Source organism: Phycodurus eques, chromosome 9 (assembly GCF_024500275.1).
Source record: "Phycodurus eques isolate BA_2022a chromosome 9, UOR_Pequ_1.1, whole genome shotgun sequence".
In the NCBI taxonomy this organism is placed as follows: domain Eukaryota; kingdom Metazoa; phylum Chordata; class Actinopteri; order Syngnathiformes; family Syngnathidae; genus Phycodurus; species Phycodurus eques.
In genome coordinates, this window is record NC_084533.1 from 5,951,422 (window position 1) to 5,968,280 (window position 16,859).

The 16,859-nt window shown below is 43.4% G+C and overlaps 1 protein-coding gene across 3 annotated transcripts in view; it reads left to right on the plus strand.

Annotated features, from left to right (window-relative positions):
* The window catches only part of clp1 (cleavage factor polyribonucleotide kinase subunit 1), a 30,210-nt gene extending 15,845 nt beyond the window's left edge, over window positions 1-14,365 (plus strand). For 2 of the 3 annotated variants that reach the window (XM_061686430.1, XM_061686432.1), the window contains 5 exons: window positions 6,366-6,645; window positions 6,731-6,838; window positions 7,754-7,873; window positions 11,569-11,706; window positions 13,362-14,365. In XM_061686430.1, the coding sequence (XP_061542414.1) occupies window positions 6,366-6,645; window positions 6,731-6,838; window positions 7,754-7,873; window positions 11,569-11,706; window positions 13,362-14,048 (1,333 nt within the window). In that variant the 3' untranslated portion in view covers window positions 14,049-14,365. Of the gene's footprint in view, window positions 1-5,898; window positions 5,959-6,365; window positions 6,646-6,730; window positions 6,839-7,753; window positions 7,874-11,568; window positions 11,707-13,361 lie in introns of those variants that run through there. The other variant, XM_061686431.1, reaches the window with a different exon arrangement.
* The last annotated feature ends 2,494 nt before the right edge of the window (window positions 14,366-16,859 follow it).

Genomic DNA, 16,859 nt, shown 5'->3' on the forward strand with positions numbered 1-16,859 from the left:
GTATCCCAATGATCTTAGGAGCTAAGTTGTCTGGGGCTTTATGCCCTTGGCAGTGTCACCCATGACGAACAGGTCCTAGGTGAGGGACCAGACAATGCACGGCTCCAAAGACCCCCTATGATGAGAAAAATTATTTGATCACGTTTTCCCTTGGTCACCGGGGCCCCCCTCGGGGGCCAGGCCTGGAGGTGGGACTCGAAGGCGAGCGCCTGGTGTCCGGGCCTGGACCAATGGGGCCCGGCCGGGCACAGCCCAAAAGGGTAACGTGGGTCCCCCTTCCCATGGGCGCACCACCTGTGGGAGGTGCATTGTGAGCTGGGTGGTGACCGAAGGCAGGGACCTTGACGATCCAATCTGGCTACAGAAGCTGGCTCTAGGGACATGGAACGTCACCTCTCTGACAGGGTAGGAGCCTGAGCTGGTGAACGAGGTCGAGAAGTTCCGATTAGATATAGTTGGGCTCACCTCCACACACAGCTTGGGCTCTGGTACCAGTCCTCTCAAGAGGGGTTGGACTCCCTTCCACTCTGGAGTTGCCCACTGTGAGAGGCGCCAAGCAGGTGTGGGTATACTTATTCCTTGGCGCCTGTACGTTGGGGTTCACCCCGGTGGACGAGAGGGTAGCCTCCCTCCGTCTTCGGGTGGGGGGACGGGTCCTGACTGTTGTTTGTGCCTATGCACCAAACAGCAGTTCAGAGTACCCACCCTTCTTGGAGTGCTTGGAGGGGGTGCTGGAGAGCGCTCCCGCTGGGGACTCCATCGATCTGCTGGGGGACTTCAATGCTCACGTGGGCAAAGACAGTGAGATCTGGAAGGGCGTTATTGGGAAGAACGGCCCCCCCGATCAGAACCCGAGTGGTGTTCTGTTATTGGACTTCTGTGCTCACCACGGATTGTCCATAACGAACACCATGTTCAAGCATAAGTCTGTCCACACGTGCACTTGGCACCAGGAAACCCTAGGTCGCAGTTTGATGATCGACTTTGTTGTCGTGTCATCAGACTTGCGGCCACATGTCTTGGACACTCGGGTGAAGAGAGGGGCGACGCTGTCAACTGATCACCACCTGGTGGTGAGTTGGCTCCGATGGTGGGGGAAGATGTCGGTCCGACCTGGCAGGCCCAAACGTATTGTGAGGGTCTGCTGGGAACGTTTGGCAGAATCCCCTGTTAGAAGGAGTTTCAACTCCCACCTCTGGCAGAACTTCACGCACATCTCGGGGGAGGCGGGGGACAATGAGTCCGAGTGGACCATGTTCCGCGCTTCCATTGCTGAGGCGGCCGACAGGAGCTGTGGCCGTAAGGTAATCTGTGCCTGTCGTGGCGGCGATCCCCGAACCCGTTGGTGGATGGCAGCGGTGAGGGATGCCGTCAAGCTGAAGGAGGAGTCCTATCGGGTCTTTTCGGCCTGTGGTACTCCTGAGGTACTAGGTGGCCAAGCGGAATGCAGCTTTCCTGGTTGCTGAGGCAAAAACTCGGACATGGGAGGAGTTCGGTGAGGCCATGGAGAACAATTTCCGAACGGCTTCGAGGAAATTCTGGTCCACCATCCGGTTTCTCAGGAGGGGGACGCAGTGCACCATCAACACTGTGTATAGTGGGGATGGGGTACTGCTGGGACATTGGGAGTTGGTGGGGAGAATACTTCGAAGAACTCCTCAATTCCACTGACACGCCTTCCCATAAGGAAGCAGACTCTGGGGTCTTTGAGGCAGGCTTTCCTATCTCTGGGGGTGAGGTCACCGAGGTGGTTAAAAAGCTCCTCGGTGACAAGGCCCTGGGGGTGATGAGATTCGTCTGGAGTTCCTAAAGGCTCTGGATATTGTGAGGCTGTCCTGGTTAACACGCCTCTGCAATATCGCATGGACATCGGGACAGTGCCTCTGGATTGGCAGAGGATTGGTGGTGGTCCCCCTTTTTAAGAAGGGGGACCGGAGGGTGTGTTCCAACTTCAAGGGGATCACACTCCTCAGCCTTCCTGGTAAGGTCTATTCAGGGGTGCTGTAGAGCAGGGTACGTCAGGAAGTCGAAACTCAGATTCATGAGGAGCAGTGTGGTTTTCGTCTTGGCCGTGGAACAGTGGACCAGCTCTACATCCTCAGCAGGGTTCTGGAGGGTGCATGGGAGTTCGCCCAGCCAGGCTACATGTGTTTTGTGGACTTGAAGAAGGTGTTCGACTGTGTCCCTCGGGGAGTTCTATGGGGGTGCTTCGGGAGTATGGGGTGCCGAACCCCCTGATACGGGCTGTTCGGTCCCTGTACAACCAGTGTCAGAATTTGGTACGTATTGCCGGCAGGAAGTCGGACTCGTTTCCGGTGAGGGATGGACTCTGCCAATGGTGAACTTTATCACAAATTCTGTTCAGAACGTTTATGGACAGTATTTGTAAGCGCAGCCGAGGCATAGAGGGGGTCCGGTTTGGTGGCCTCAGTATTGCATCTCTTCTTTTTGCAGATGATGTGGTTCTGTTGGCTTCATCAAGCCGTGATCTCCAACTCTCACTGGAGCGGTTCGCAGCCGAGTGTGAAGCGGCTGGGATGAGAATCCAAATCTGAGACCATGGTCCTCAGTCGGAAAAAGGTGGGGTGCCCTCTCCAAGTCGGGGATGAGATCCATCCCCAAATGGAGGAGTTCAAATATCTTGGGGTCTTGTTCACGAGTGAGAGAAGAATGGAACGAGATAGACAGGTGGATCGGTGCAACGTCAGCAATGATGCAGACTTTGTATCGGTCCGTTGTGGTGAAGAAGGAGCTAACACGAAAGGCGAAACTCTCTATTTACCGGTCGATCTACATTCCTACTCTCACCTATGGTCACAACCCACAGCTCGTGACCGAAAGAACAAGATCCCGGATACAAGCGGCCGAAATGAGTTTTCTCCGCAGGGTGTCCGGGCTCTCCCTTAGCGATAGGACGAGAAGCTCCTCTGCATTGAGAGGAGCCAGATGAGGTGGCTCGGGCATCTGATTAGGACGCCTCCCTGATAAGGTGTTCTGGGCATGTCCCACCGGGAGGAGACCCTGGGGGACGACCCAGGACACACTGGAGAGACTTTGTCTCTCGGCTGGCCTGGGAACGCCTCGGGATCACCTCGGAAGAGCTGGAGAAAGTGGCTGGGGAGAGGGAAATTTCTGCTACACTTAAGGTTCCTAAGAGCACAGTGGCCTCCTTAATCCTGAAATGGAAGACGTTTGGGATGATCAGAACCCTTCCTAGAGCTGGCCGTCCTGCTAAACTGAGCAATTTGGGAGAAGAGACTTGGTGAGAGAGGTAAAGAAGAACCCAAAGATCACTGTGGCTTAGCTGCACAGATGCAGTCGGGAGATGGGAGAAAGTTCTAGAAAGTCAACTATCACTGCAACCCTCCACCAGTCGGGGCTTTATGGCAGAGTAACTCGACGGACGCCTCTTCTCAGTGCAAGACACATGAAAGCCCACATGGAGTTTGCTATAATAAAAAAAACACCTGAAGACTTCAAGATGGTGAGAAATAAGATTCTCTGGTCTGATGAGAACAAGATAGAAATTGTTGACCTTAATTCTAAGTGTCATATGTGGACAAAACCAGGCACTGCTCATCACCTGTCCAATACAGTCCCAACAGTGAAGCATGGTGGTGGCAGCATCATGCTGTGGGTGTGTTTTTCAGCTGCAGGGACAGTGAGACTGGTTGCAATTGAAGAAAAGATGAATTCGGTCAAGTACAGGGATATCCTGGACAAAAATCTTCTCCAGAGTGCTCGGAACCTCAGACTGGGCCAAAGGTTCACCTTCCAAAAAGACAATGCTAAAATACCGAAGGAGTGGTTTCAGAACAACTCCATGACTGTTTTTGAATAGCCCAGACAGAGCCCTGACTTAAAACCAATTGAGCATCTCTGGAAAGACCTGAAAATGGCTCCCCACCAACGTTCACTATCCAACCTGACAGAACTGGAGAGGATCTACAAGGAGGAATGGTAGATGATCCCCAAATCCATGTGTGAAGAACTTGTTGCATCATTCTCAAAATGACTCAGAGCTGTATTATCGCCAAAGGGTGTTTCTCCTAAATACTGAGCAAAGGGTCTGAATACTGAATACTGAATAATGGGTGTGTGATATTTCATTTTTTTTTTTTTTTTTTAATAAATCTGCAAACATTTCAACAATTCCTTTTTTTTTCTGTCAATATGGGGTTCTGTGTGTACGTTAATGTAGAAAAAAAATTAACTTAAATTATTTTAGCAAACGGCTGCAATGTAAAAAAGAGTGACAAATTTAAGGGGGTCTGAATACTTTCCGGACCCATTGTATGCTCCTGGAAGAATGGACAAAAATTCCCATAAACTTACTCCTAAACCTTGATGAAAGCCTTTGAAAGGTTTGATGAAAGGTTGAAGATGTAAAAAGGAGACCAACATCATATTAAACCATATGGATATAGAATGGGATATCACTGAAAATCATATCTGAGTCAAGGCAGGTGAGCGAATACTTTTGGCAATATAGTATACATTATGCTAAAAAAAAAATCCACTAGCGCTCATTTTGTCTTTCGTTAGTATGCTTCTTCCTTCCTCCAACCAGGAAGTCAGAAATGCAAAAACAAATCATGCCAGACATGGGCTTTTTAAACTTTGAAGGGTAGGAATAATTTTTTGATTCATACAAGTAGAGACCTTACCAAACATACCAAAAAAGTTAAATGTCTAATATTTTTTTTACAAATATGCTCAACCAAATAGTTGATTTATTGCTTTATGGTAAGATTACAAAATGATGCTAAGGAAATTCAGATGTACTGTCTGGTATGAAATCAAACCTTTTTTCATCCGTTGCTGAGTATGAAACATCAAATGATTTTACATCATGACTGCTGAAGTAATGATATATGAAATATTACTACCATTGAGGTTTTTAATTGAAATTGAATTCAAACTTGTTTTAAAACTATTGGATGGAGAATAAAACATTACTCAGTGCAAGGTAATGCACTCTTCCGGCCACCATTGTAGAAAAGCCTCAAGCCTCAAGACTCTTGTTTTATCTTTGTGATGATATTTACCCAATTGAAGATTTAGATTTTCAGCCCACAGAAGTTACTCTTTTGAATCTCTGGATGCATAATTTCCCTCAACAAGCAGATGATCTCTGAAGCCTTCTCATAAGAAGAGGATTTTACAAAATCTGTCCCCTTTTGAGACGCTTTGCGGTGTCTCCTGATACCGCCCACTTACAAGCAATGTGGAAGAGGTCATGGAAGAGTATAAAGGCACTCTCACCAATACATAGCCAACAATCCGCATATTCTGCTGAGCAAGCTCATCTGGCATCGTCCACAGCTTCCGAGCAAGGTGTATCGACATTCCCAATATTGCCCAAGTGAAGAGGAACAGACCTCTGGGGGCCAGAGTAGTGGCAATGCTCATAAAAAAACAAAAACAAACACAAAAAAAAGACCTACGACTATCTATTTTTTTAATTGTTTTTTTTCTTTCAAGTTTCATCTTGGTACACTTGCATACACCCGTGGGTGTCAAGAACACAGGCACCGTATGACCAAACAAACATTATTTTGTGGCATACTGCCAGAAGTAGTGTAACCAATGCCCCAGACATTTTTGTTATGTATTTGTAAATTTGCTTTATTTATTTATTAACTGTTTCTTGTATTCAAATGCAGTTCTCTACATTAACCATTTACAAACATCTTGGCTGTGTAGTTGTGATCAATATTTTGAAAACCATGGGGGTCTGTTGCACAAAAACAAAACAAAAGGATCTGATTATGCTCATGACTGACCCAAGTGTAAAAGAAATGCACAGAAAAATGTTTTCCAATGCTTTTTTTTCTTGGTGTGAAAGTTAAAGGGTTAAAAAAAGAAAAAAAAAACACGCGTTCATGAGGACGTCATCAACACGCGACCGTCACAACCACACCATCCTCACGAATGTATTTGTCATAGGAACTCCAGGTTAGTTCGTAAATACATTTATTACGTAAATATCGCTTTACTGTGGAGTTAAATATATGTTAATGTTGAGTCTTAGGCTTGAAATAGTAGGCAATATGTAACGTGAGTGTCGCTTATGTTTGCCTAATTTAACCTTTTGACAACTACCGGTGAGACTTGTATTAAACGCTAAACTCCATAGATACATTTCTTCCACTAAATTACCATGTCAGGGAAATTAGTAATGCTAAAATTACTATTGCATTAGTGTATTTTGTCAGTTAATAACAAGCAGACGTCAGGTCAATGGCGCCATTTTATATACTAAATTCCTTAAAATTTATCATATGCAAGCATTTAAGGTGTGGGTCTATGTATTCGACCTTTGTACATATGCTTATAACATATTTTGTTGTTGTTTTTTTTAGCATTATCATGGCAACAGAGAGTGTAGAAAAGACGAGTGAGGATGCATTGCAAGCAGGTAAGGTTGGCACCAGATATGACTTGGAGAAGGAGACTGAACTTCGTTTTGAGGTGGAGGCTGGGGAGGCTGCAGAGCAAGTTGAGTTGGAACTTCTCACAGGAATGGCAGAAGTGTTTGGCTCAGAATTGAACCGGAACAAAAAGTATACTTTTGGACCAGGTGCAAAGATCGCTGTATTCACTTGGCAAGGCTGCAGTGTGACCCTTTACGGGAAGCCAGAGGTCAGCAATGGCGCTCACCCTGCAAGGTTTTATGCTTGTGGCCGTTCATCATGCTCAGTAATACTTCTTTCCCTCACAACTTTAGGTGGCTTACGTGTCCAAAGATACTCCCATGCTTCTTTACCTGAACACACACGCTGCATTGGAGCAGATGAGAAAACAGGCAGAGCGAGACAATGAGAGAGGGCCAAGGGTAAGTTTGAATATCAAATCATAAAACAGCCCTGAAAGTGCTTCATACTCCAAAATATGGAATTACAGGGGTGCCTTAAGATACAAGTGACTTGACTAACGAGTTTTTCAAGATATGAGCTGTGATTAAGCCGTGTATTTTTATTTTTGCTTTTGCTTTGACTTGTGGGCAGAAATTTTAGGTATGTGCGCTGGATGGTGGCAGTGAACTCGCTTTACAACAAGCAGCAGTTTGGCACATAGTGAACATTTCTTTGGAAAAGAGGCTTCAAGCTGTTAAAACAGAAAATTACAGGTTGTGTATTTAAAACAACCACATAACTTTGCCTTCAAGTCAACCAGTGTAATGCTAACATGGAAAATGCCATAGACGGGCCATCGAATAGCATCTGTGGTGGTGCGGAATGGCTTTAAGGAATAGATATTTAAACAAACTGTGCACAAACATATGTAGTCGGACAGAATTACAATACCCACAGGCATTTATTATTTATTGTCTGCAAATAAATTATGAATATTACTGCAGCGGAGTTACAGTACTCTTCATTTGCCTGCACGACTGCATTGTACTGCACTTAGTGGCCAAGACGGAGTCGCCTTGAGTTAATCATGATGAACAAACTGTTTCATTCTTTACATTCTATGTAATGATGATAATACTGTGTTTTTATGAAGGATAAGACAATAGTGCTATTTTCCTTATTGAATAACATTAAAAAAATATATCTTTTTGTTTTGGAGGCGTGGCTGGAACAGATTAGTGACATTTCAATTAATTTAAACGGGGAAAGATAATTTGCGATACAAATGTTTTGAGTGATGAGTGTTGTATCTTAAGGCACCACCGTATAAACACAAATTTTCATTTAAATTCAAAAAAGTTTTAGTTTATGTAATCCTTAAAAATCTTTCTTAGGTGATGGTGGTGGGACCTACAGACGTGGGCAAGTCGACTGTGTGTCGAATGTTACTGAGCTACGCTGTTAGAGTGGGCAGAAGGCCCACGCTTGTGGAACTGGATGTTGGCCAGAGCGGGGTATGTGAACGTTGGTGGACTTCCATTTTCAGGTCTCTCCAGAGATGCTCAATTGGGTTTAAGTCATGGCTCTGGCTGGGCCATTCAAGAACAGTCACGGAGTTGTTCTGAAGCCACTCCTTCGTTATTTTACCTGTGTGCTTAGGGTCATTGTCTTGTTGGAAGGTGAACCTTCGGCCCAGTCTGAGGTCCTCAGCACTATATCCCTGTACTATCCCTGAGGTCCTGAGCACGATATCCCTGTACTTGGCCGCATTCATCTTCCCTTCAATTGCAATCAGTCGTCCTGTCCCTGCAGCTGAAAAACACCCCCACAGCATGATGCTGCCACCACCATGTTTCACTGTTGGGACTGTATTGGACAGGTGATGAGCAGTGCCTGGTTTTCTCCACACACACCGCTTAGAATTAAGGCCAAAAAGTTCTATCTTGGTCGCATCAGACCAGAGAATCTTATTTCTCACCATCTTGGAGTCCTTCAGGTGTTTTGGAGTCCTTCAGGTGTTTTTTTTTTTTTTTTTAGCAAACTCCATGCAGGCTTTCATGTCTTGCACTGAGGAGAGGCTTCCATCGAGGCCACTCTGCCATCAAGTCCCGACTGGTGCAGTCAACCAGACCAAACATGACAGTGTTAAAATAAAAGCCAAATTTCCCATTTACTATGGATACAGTAGATATAAAAGGTCTACACACCACTGTTCAAATGCCGGGTTTTTGTGATTATAAATATGAGACCAATGGATGGATAAATCATTTCAATTTTTCTTCCACCATAATGTGACATGGAACCTGTACAACTCGATTTAAAAAAATATATATTTTCGTGAGGGGACATTAAATGAAAGAGCTGAAATAAATACTTAGAATTGGGATGTTGGGAAGAGGATACTGAAGGGAGAAACCCCCAGAAACAAACAATAACTGAAAGAGGTTGCAGGAAAGGTTTGGAAAAGCATTTCAAATGAAGAATCCAACAGTCTGGCGAAGTCAATGGGTCGCTTGATGCAGTTATTGCAAGTCAGGGTTATGCCACCAAATATTCACCTTATTCACTTTAATTTAATCATGTCTGACCCAATACTTTATACCCAATACCCACATATATTGGTTTGTTTTGCTCGTAAATAATTTGCAAACTAGTGTGGACAATACTTTTATATGCTGGTGGTACACTTATGCAATATTTTTTAAATGTATGTCAATCATATGATTGTGGTAATGCTAAAAATTAAGTAGTTTTCCCAGTTTAGGAGCACTCATTATGGTTGACTTTCTAGAACTTTCACCCATCTGCCGACTGCATCTCTGGAACTCAGCCACAATGATCTTTGGGTTCTTCTTTACCTCTCTCACCAAGGCTCTTTCCCCCCCAGATTACTCAGTTTGGCCGCACGGCCAGCTCTAGGAAGGGTTCTGGTTGTCCCAAACGTCTTCCATTTAAGCATTATGGAGGCCACTGTGCTCTTAGGAGCCTTAAGTGCAGCAGATTTCTTTTTTGTAACCTTGGCCAGATCTTTGCCTTGCCACAATTCTGTCTCTGAGCTGTTCAGGCAGTTCCTTTGACCTCACGATTCTCATTTGCTCTGACATGCACTGTGAGGCATAAGGCCTTATATAGACAGTTGTGTGGCTTTCCTAATCAAGTCCAATAAGTATAATCAAACACAGCTGGAATCCAGTCAAGGTGTAGAACCATCTCAAGGATGATCAGAAGAAATGGGGGTCTGACTACTTTGCGTACCCACTGTATTTTGTAGTTTCAGATTCCATCCATCCATTTTCTGTACCGCTTATGCTCAAATCTTATCCTAAAATGTTTTGAAGTATTTAAGTTAACTGCTGTACAATAAAACTAAATTAGTCACCCTTTCATGGTCGCATGACCTAGTTGTTTTGAGGATAGGATACTGCTGAAGGCGAGCCACTTTCATTCAACACTCATTTTACATTCTTTACTGTCACACAAGGTTATAATTACAATAACTGTCTTACAGTAAAACATCAAGTAAAAATTATGCCGTGTATTAAGCCTTAACTTTAAAGGAGCATCTCTGCTGTTAGGATTCTATCCATCCATCCATTTTCTGAGCCGCTTTTCCTCACTAGGGTCGCGGGCATGCTGGAGCCTATCCCAGCTGTCATCGGGCAGGAGGCGGGGTACACCCTGAACTGGTTGCCAGCCAATCGCAGGGCACATACAAACAAACAACCATTCGCACTCACAGTCACAGCTACGGGCAATTTAGAGTCTCCAATTTATGCATGTTTTTGGGATGTGGGCGGAAACCGGAGTGCCCGGAGAAAACCCACGCAGGCACAGGGAGAACATGCAAACTCCACACAGGCGGGGCCGGGGATTGAACCCAGGTCCTCAGAACTGTGAGGCTGACGCTCTAACCAGTCGCCCGCTGTGCCGCAGTTCCGAACAATGCTGTACAATCACAACAAGGCAACTGTGAGGAAAATATATATATATATATTTAAAATGTTCTGTACTAATAGCACATACTAATAGCCTGTTAAGATTCTAAATTGAAGTTAATGGTTAGTATCGAGGAGAGGTAGGCAACTTGCAGCCCCGCGGGCCATGATTGGCCCGCCGCCAATTACATCTGGCCCGCCAGCTGACGTTTGTCTAGGCACGATAACAAGCCGTGCTGCTACAGCGCAATTTTTTAATATTTATTTCAGAGCACTCCGTGCCATGAGGCACATAAGGCCGCAATTGCGTTTTCTATAATCCGTAGTTTTTTTCCGGGAGCAGGTGCTTGGCCTACTGCTCAACCCCCAACCCGGAGGACCAGTTGGTTTTTCTGTCAGGGTTTTCCTTCCCTTACCCAACCTTACAGCACCTGCCCAGGCGGTCTCCCATCCAAGTATTCACCAGGCCCGACCGTGCTTAGCTTCCAAGATCGGGCGTACTCAGGGTAGTATGGCCGTAAGCCGGGCCAGCTACAACACAATGGCGGGGGGAAAAAGGCTGCAGCAGCACTCGTTTCACTTCCCTGTTACAGTATTTAAGCACATGATTGGCCGCGTAACCCATGTGACGCAAAGACGTCAGAAGAAAGACATTGATTGGCAGACTTGCCGATGACAAGAAAAGATCTTTACAAAACGGCGGCTGTAACTGCTTACAAGGAGTGTTCGTTAATCACCCAATAAAAAAACAGTGGCGACAACTAATTGGGATTGCAGGACACATTGTTACTTCGAACGCACCTCGCTTGTCTGAGCGTCGCTTTGCAATCGATCGGGCGAGAAGTGCCCCTCCTGTCATGGGAGCAAGCGAGGCTGTGCAGCTGTATGTTGAGAAACCTCACTCCCCAATCCTTCATACGGGTGGTGACCGCTGAGCTGGCGGCCCGGGCTTTTAGCTCAACAGTCAGCGGACTCGACTTCCAACTGGTGACATAGGGGTGTGCCTAGACGGTGCAGTATCACGACTGTTAAGGCCTTTTAACACTGCACCAGCTCAGTGTGATTTTAAGGAGGAGGAGGTGGTCTCCTGGTGAGGAGAAGCGGCTCAGAAAATGGATGGATGGATTATTTGCAATTAATTTTATTTCAGTATTCTGAAAGAATTATGCCATTTTATCCGAGATGATATCTAGAATAATTATTAGTTTAAAGTTACATCTTCTGCTGAGTGAAATAACATGTATTTGATTTGAAGTCCTTGTCTCCTTCTCAAGGTGTCAGTGCCAGGGACAGTGTCAGCACTGTGCATCGAGCGTCCAGCAGATGTGGAGGAGGGCTTCTCAGTCCAGGCTCCTTTGGTCTACCACTTTGGCTCAACTTCTCCAGGGACCAACATCAAACTTTACAACAAGGTAAGAACCAGACCAAACATGACAGTGTTAAAATAAAAGCCAAATTTCCCATTTACTATGGATACAGTAGATATAAAAAGTCTACACACCACTGTTCAAATGCCGGGTTTTTGTGATTATAAATATGAGACCAATGGATGGATAAATCATTTAAATTTTTCTTCCACCATAATGTGACATAGAACCTGTACAACTCGATTTAAAAACATATATATTTTCGTAAGGGGACATTAAATGAAAGAGCTGAAATAAATACTTAGAATTGGGATGTTGGGAAGAGGATACTGAAGGGAGAAACCCCCAGAAACAAACAAGAACTGAAAGAGGTTGCAGGAAAGGTTTGGAAAAGCATTTCAAATGAAGAATCCAACAGTCTGGCGAAGTCAATGGGTCGCTTGATGCAGTTATTGCAAGTCAGGGTTATGCCACCAAATATTCACCTTATTCACTTTAATTTAATCATGTCTGACCCAATACTTTATACCCAATACCCACATATATTGGTTTGTTTTGCTCGTAAATAATTTGCAAACTAGTGTGGACAATACTTTTATATGCTGGTGGTACACTTATGCAATATTTTTTAAATGTATGTCAATCATATGATTGTGGTAATGCTAAAAATTAAGTAGTTTTCCCAGTTTAGGAGCACTCATTATAACAACTGGCCCCTGTGAGTCAAACAAATTATCAACTAAATTTACAACCTTATTTTATTTATTTTTTTTTTTTTAATTGACCTGTTTTCTCTGCATTGCTTGTTGCGGAAAAACTTCTTGTTCACAGTAAAATATTTGACAAATATTTTATCTCGAGTCACTGTCAATTTTTACTTCATACGAAACTATGGTATGCTGTACCTCCTCAAAAAAATGGTACGAGCAAATCATGCGCTGGTGCGACCCACTTTTTCAGATGCAAAAGTAGAGCCCTGTAGGGTAAAAGTAATCTGTCTCACGATTGTCTAAACCCAGCACGTGTTCCCTATTAGTGGGTGAACAATCCAACGCTTAGTGAATTCTGCTTCACAATGATAGGAAGAGCCAACATCGAAGGATCAAAAAGTGACTTCGCCATGAACGCTTGGCCGCCACAAGCCACTTATCCTAGTGGTGACTTTTCTGACACCTCCCACAGGCTTGCCTAAGGCTAGTCTGTTCTAACTCAGTGTTGTTGCATGAACTGATGAAGTTTGCTCAGATGAGAGGTAAAACATCAAACAGAACCAGAACAGTCCAGTTGCGATCGATTCAATGCCCTGAGAACCTAATTGAACAAGTGCAATATATTTGTGGTTAATCAGAGGGACTTTAAATGGTGGAAGGTGTGTACTGACTCCCATTTAAAATTAGTTCGAATGTGATTGGTCCATTCTGAACACAGTCACATCCCATTTAAGAGGTGCACACTTGTGCACCCACATTATCTCGTTTTTTTATTTTTACTTCCCCTATCAAAAAATTTTGAAAAAAATCTATTGAGTCATAGGTGCTGTAGGTCACGTTAATGGTGCAAAATGTTTTGAAATGATTTAGCTTGGTCTCATTTTTATACATCACAAAATCCTGGCATTTGAACAGGGTTGTGTACAGTAGACTTTTATATCCACTGTCTGTGTTCACTCTCATGACTTGAAATATTTTATAACCCACAAGCTGACATCCTGCCTGGCTGAAGTGTTTTCCCAGCGCTGTGAGGTGAACAGGAAGGCCAGCGTTGGTGGCTGTATCATCAACACATGTGGCTGGGTGAAAGGCTCTGGTTACCAGGCTCTGGTAAACTGCGCCTCTGCCTTTGAGGTAGACGTGGTGCTGGTACTCGACCACGAGAGGCTGTACAATGAACTAAAACGAGATCTCCCTCACTTTGTCCGCGTCGTGCTCCTGCCCAAGTCTGGGGGAGTGGTCGAGCGCTCCAAGGAGTGCCGACGTGAGGTACGGGATGAGAAAATCCGTGAATACTTCTACGGCTTCCGGGGAGTGTCCTTCTACCCTTTCTCATTTGAAGTGCGTTTCTCTGATGTTCGCATCTATAAAATCGGGGCACCTTCCATCCCTGATTCGTGCCTGCCACTGGGAATGTCTCAGGAGGACACCCAACTCAAGCTGGTTCCTGTGACACCAGGAAGAGACCTCACCTATCACGTGCTGAGTGTTAGCACTGCAGAGGATGGAGACGAAGGGGCAAGAAAGGGAATCGTGGAGAGTCCTGTGTGTGGTTTTATTGTCGTGACCAATGTGGACACACAAGCACAGGTGATGAAAGTGTTGTCCCCAGCACCCAGACCGCTGCCCAGACACACACTGCTCATCATGGACATACGTTTCATGGACACCAAATGAGGAGAAGCAGCCTTGTTTACCGAGTTTTTGACCGAGCTGGTCCCGAATCCCAATGGCAACAAGTGAGGAAATGTTTAAATAATTGCATCTGCTGCCATATAATTTCCATTTTATTAACATGATTGTATCATGCCTTTTTTGCTAAATTATATTTTTATATATGACATACTCTCGAGGGAGGGTTTTACAACTTTTCCCCCCTCGTATCTTCGAAATAGATTAAGAATGAAAATTTGTATCATTCCACGTCTTGTCGTCTTCTGGATGTCCAGTCATTATATACTATACTGCATTACTAAATAAAACTTCGGTCTTCATTACGTTTCTACATTACTGATTCATTCATCTATCCATCCATTTTCTATAGAAAAAAAAAATATATAAATTTTCTATATTTTCTATTTCTATATATTTCTATAGCTTGTCCTCATTTGTGTCGCAGCTGAGAGGCGGTGTGCACCCTGGACTAGTTGCCAGTCAATCACTGGACACCTACAGTGGATATAAAGTCTACACACCCCTATTCAAATGACAGGTTTTTGTGATATAGGAATGAGACCAAGATACATTATTTCAAAACATTTTACGCCATGAATGTGAATTGTAACCTGTGCAACTCCATTGAAAATATTTTAGCGAAGAAACGTGGAAAAAAATATTATAATAATGGAGTTGCACAGTGTGCACACTCTTAAACTGGGGATGTAGCTGTGTTCAGAATTAACCACTCACATTGAAACTCAAATGAGAGTCAGCACACACCTGTCACCCTTCAAAGTGTGTCTGATTAACCGATTATGTTCAGTCGCTCTTTGTTTTTTCCTGACACTTTTTTGCATTCAAGCAGTATCCTGAAGGTTTTGTGCTAACACTGACTGGTATTTGGAACTAATGCCCCAGATTTCTGATAAAATAAAGGTAAAAAGTAAATAGGGTGAATAGGATACACCTGATGTTTACCCCTCTATGAATGTGGGAAAGTACACTGAACTCAAGACAGCATTTAAACTGGTCTGAGGAACACAGCTCATTTGTTTACTTAAGTAACATTTAATTATTAATATCCCTCTGTGTCCACCCCGCTTCCTTTTTTTGAACACAGCTATGTTAATGTCGATTTAATAAAACTTCCCAAGGGTGGGGACAATACTGTACATCTTTTGGGTCTATCAAGGACAATTTTGGCCATTTAAAATGCCGAAAGCTACAATTCCTTGTTTACTGGATTGAATTATGCAATTTAAGTAGAATAGACTCAACCCTTGAACATGTTTATGTTTTCTAGGCATCCCAACCAAGCATTGTTGCATGAACTGATGAAGCCTGCTCCGATGAGAGGTGAAACGGCTTCTAGGACAAATAGAATAGTCCAGTTGGGATCGATTCAATGCCCTGAGAATGACATTTTTACATTTTTGGACAAGGAAGCAATTTCATGCTTTCATGTTTAATGGCTAACTGCATTTTGAGCAAATTAATCATGTGAGTGGTGACCATGGAGAAAAGCTACATTTTCATTTAAGAAGTGGAAGCTCCTTCTGACTTGGAAAAACACTTTATCAATAAAAGACAACAAAAACACATGGCTAAAAAATTAGCAACGGCTGGTTAGCACATTGTATGATTTTTAAAGAATTGATGAGCAAATTATGGTGGAAAATAAGTATTTGGTCAATAACAAAAGTTCATCTCAATACTTTGTTGTATACCCTTTGTTAGCAATGACAGAGTCGTCAAAAGGTTTTCACACACTGTTGCTGGTATTTTGGCCCATTCCTCCATGCAGAGCAGTGTTGTTTTGGGGCAGTTCAAACAGGGGCCATTAATACAGACAATGAGTGGAGGACAGAGGAGCCTCTTAAAGAAGAAGTTACAGGTCTGTGAGAGCCAGAAATATTGCTTGTTTGTAGGTGCCCAATACATTATTTCCCACCATAATTTGCTAAGAAATTATTTAAAACTCAGACAATGTTATTTTCTGGATTTTTTCCCCCTCATTTTGTCTCTCATAGTTGAGGTATACCTATGATGAAAATTACAGGCCTCTCATCTTTTTAAGTGGGAGAACTTGCACAATTGGTGGCTGACTAATTCATTTTTGTTGCCCCACTCTAATAGCCAACTTGGCTTTCCCAAATTAGTTAAAGTGCCAACTCTTAAATTCAAGAGTTGGCACTTAAATTTAGTTCTTGTATTTTCCCTCACAATTGAACATAGGGCCAGAGAAAATGTACACAACGAAATCTTTTAGTCTCCTTTTCTCCACAAAAACATGCAAAACACAGAATGGACACTGGAATTAACAACAGATAAAAATGCATTTGTTGCAATAGAAAAAAAGGTACTGTATACAGTAATACAAGAGATACAACTTTCTATTATGAGGTTTTACAACCTGCACATAATGCAAACAAACTGGAATTTAAAGGGTTACAATAATAACATTTATTGAATATTTTATACTGATGACAAGAACAGGTGTTTGTTTAAAACTTTATGCAGTAAAAAAAGCAAAAACGTTTTGAAAAATCTTTAAAATACAGACCACATATTAGCATCGAACAAGCTGAAAGGGTGAGTAAAGTCGAACAAACCTGAGGGCTAAAAGTCTTATTTGTATTGGCTAACATTACCATGCTGCTCTATGTTTATGTATACATTTCTTTGAATATACTTAAACTTTTGTATCCTGCTTACAGTGTGAAGAGATCCAAGGTCAGGGGTGTCGGTAGGAGGTCGCCATGGGGTTCAAGACCATTTATTATTGTTCTTTTTGTTTGTGTATTTTTTTTAGTTATGTATTTTATTATT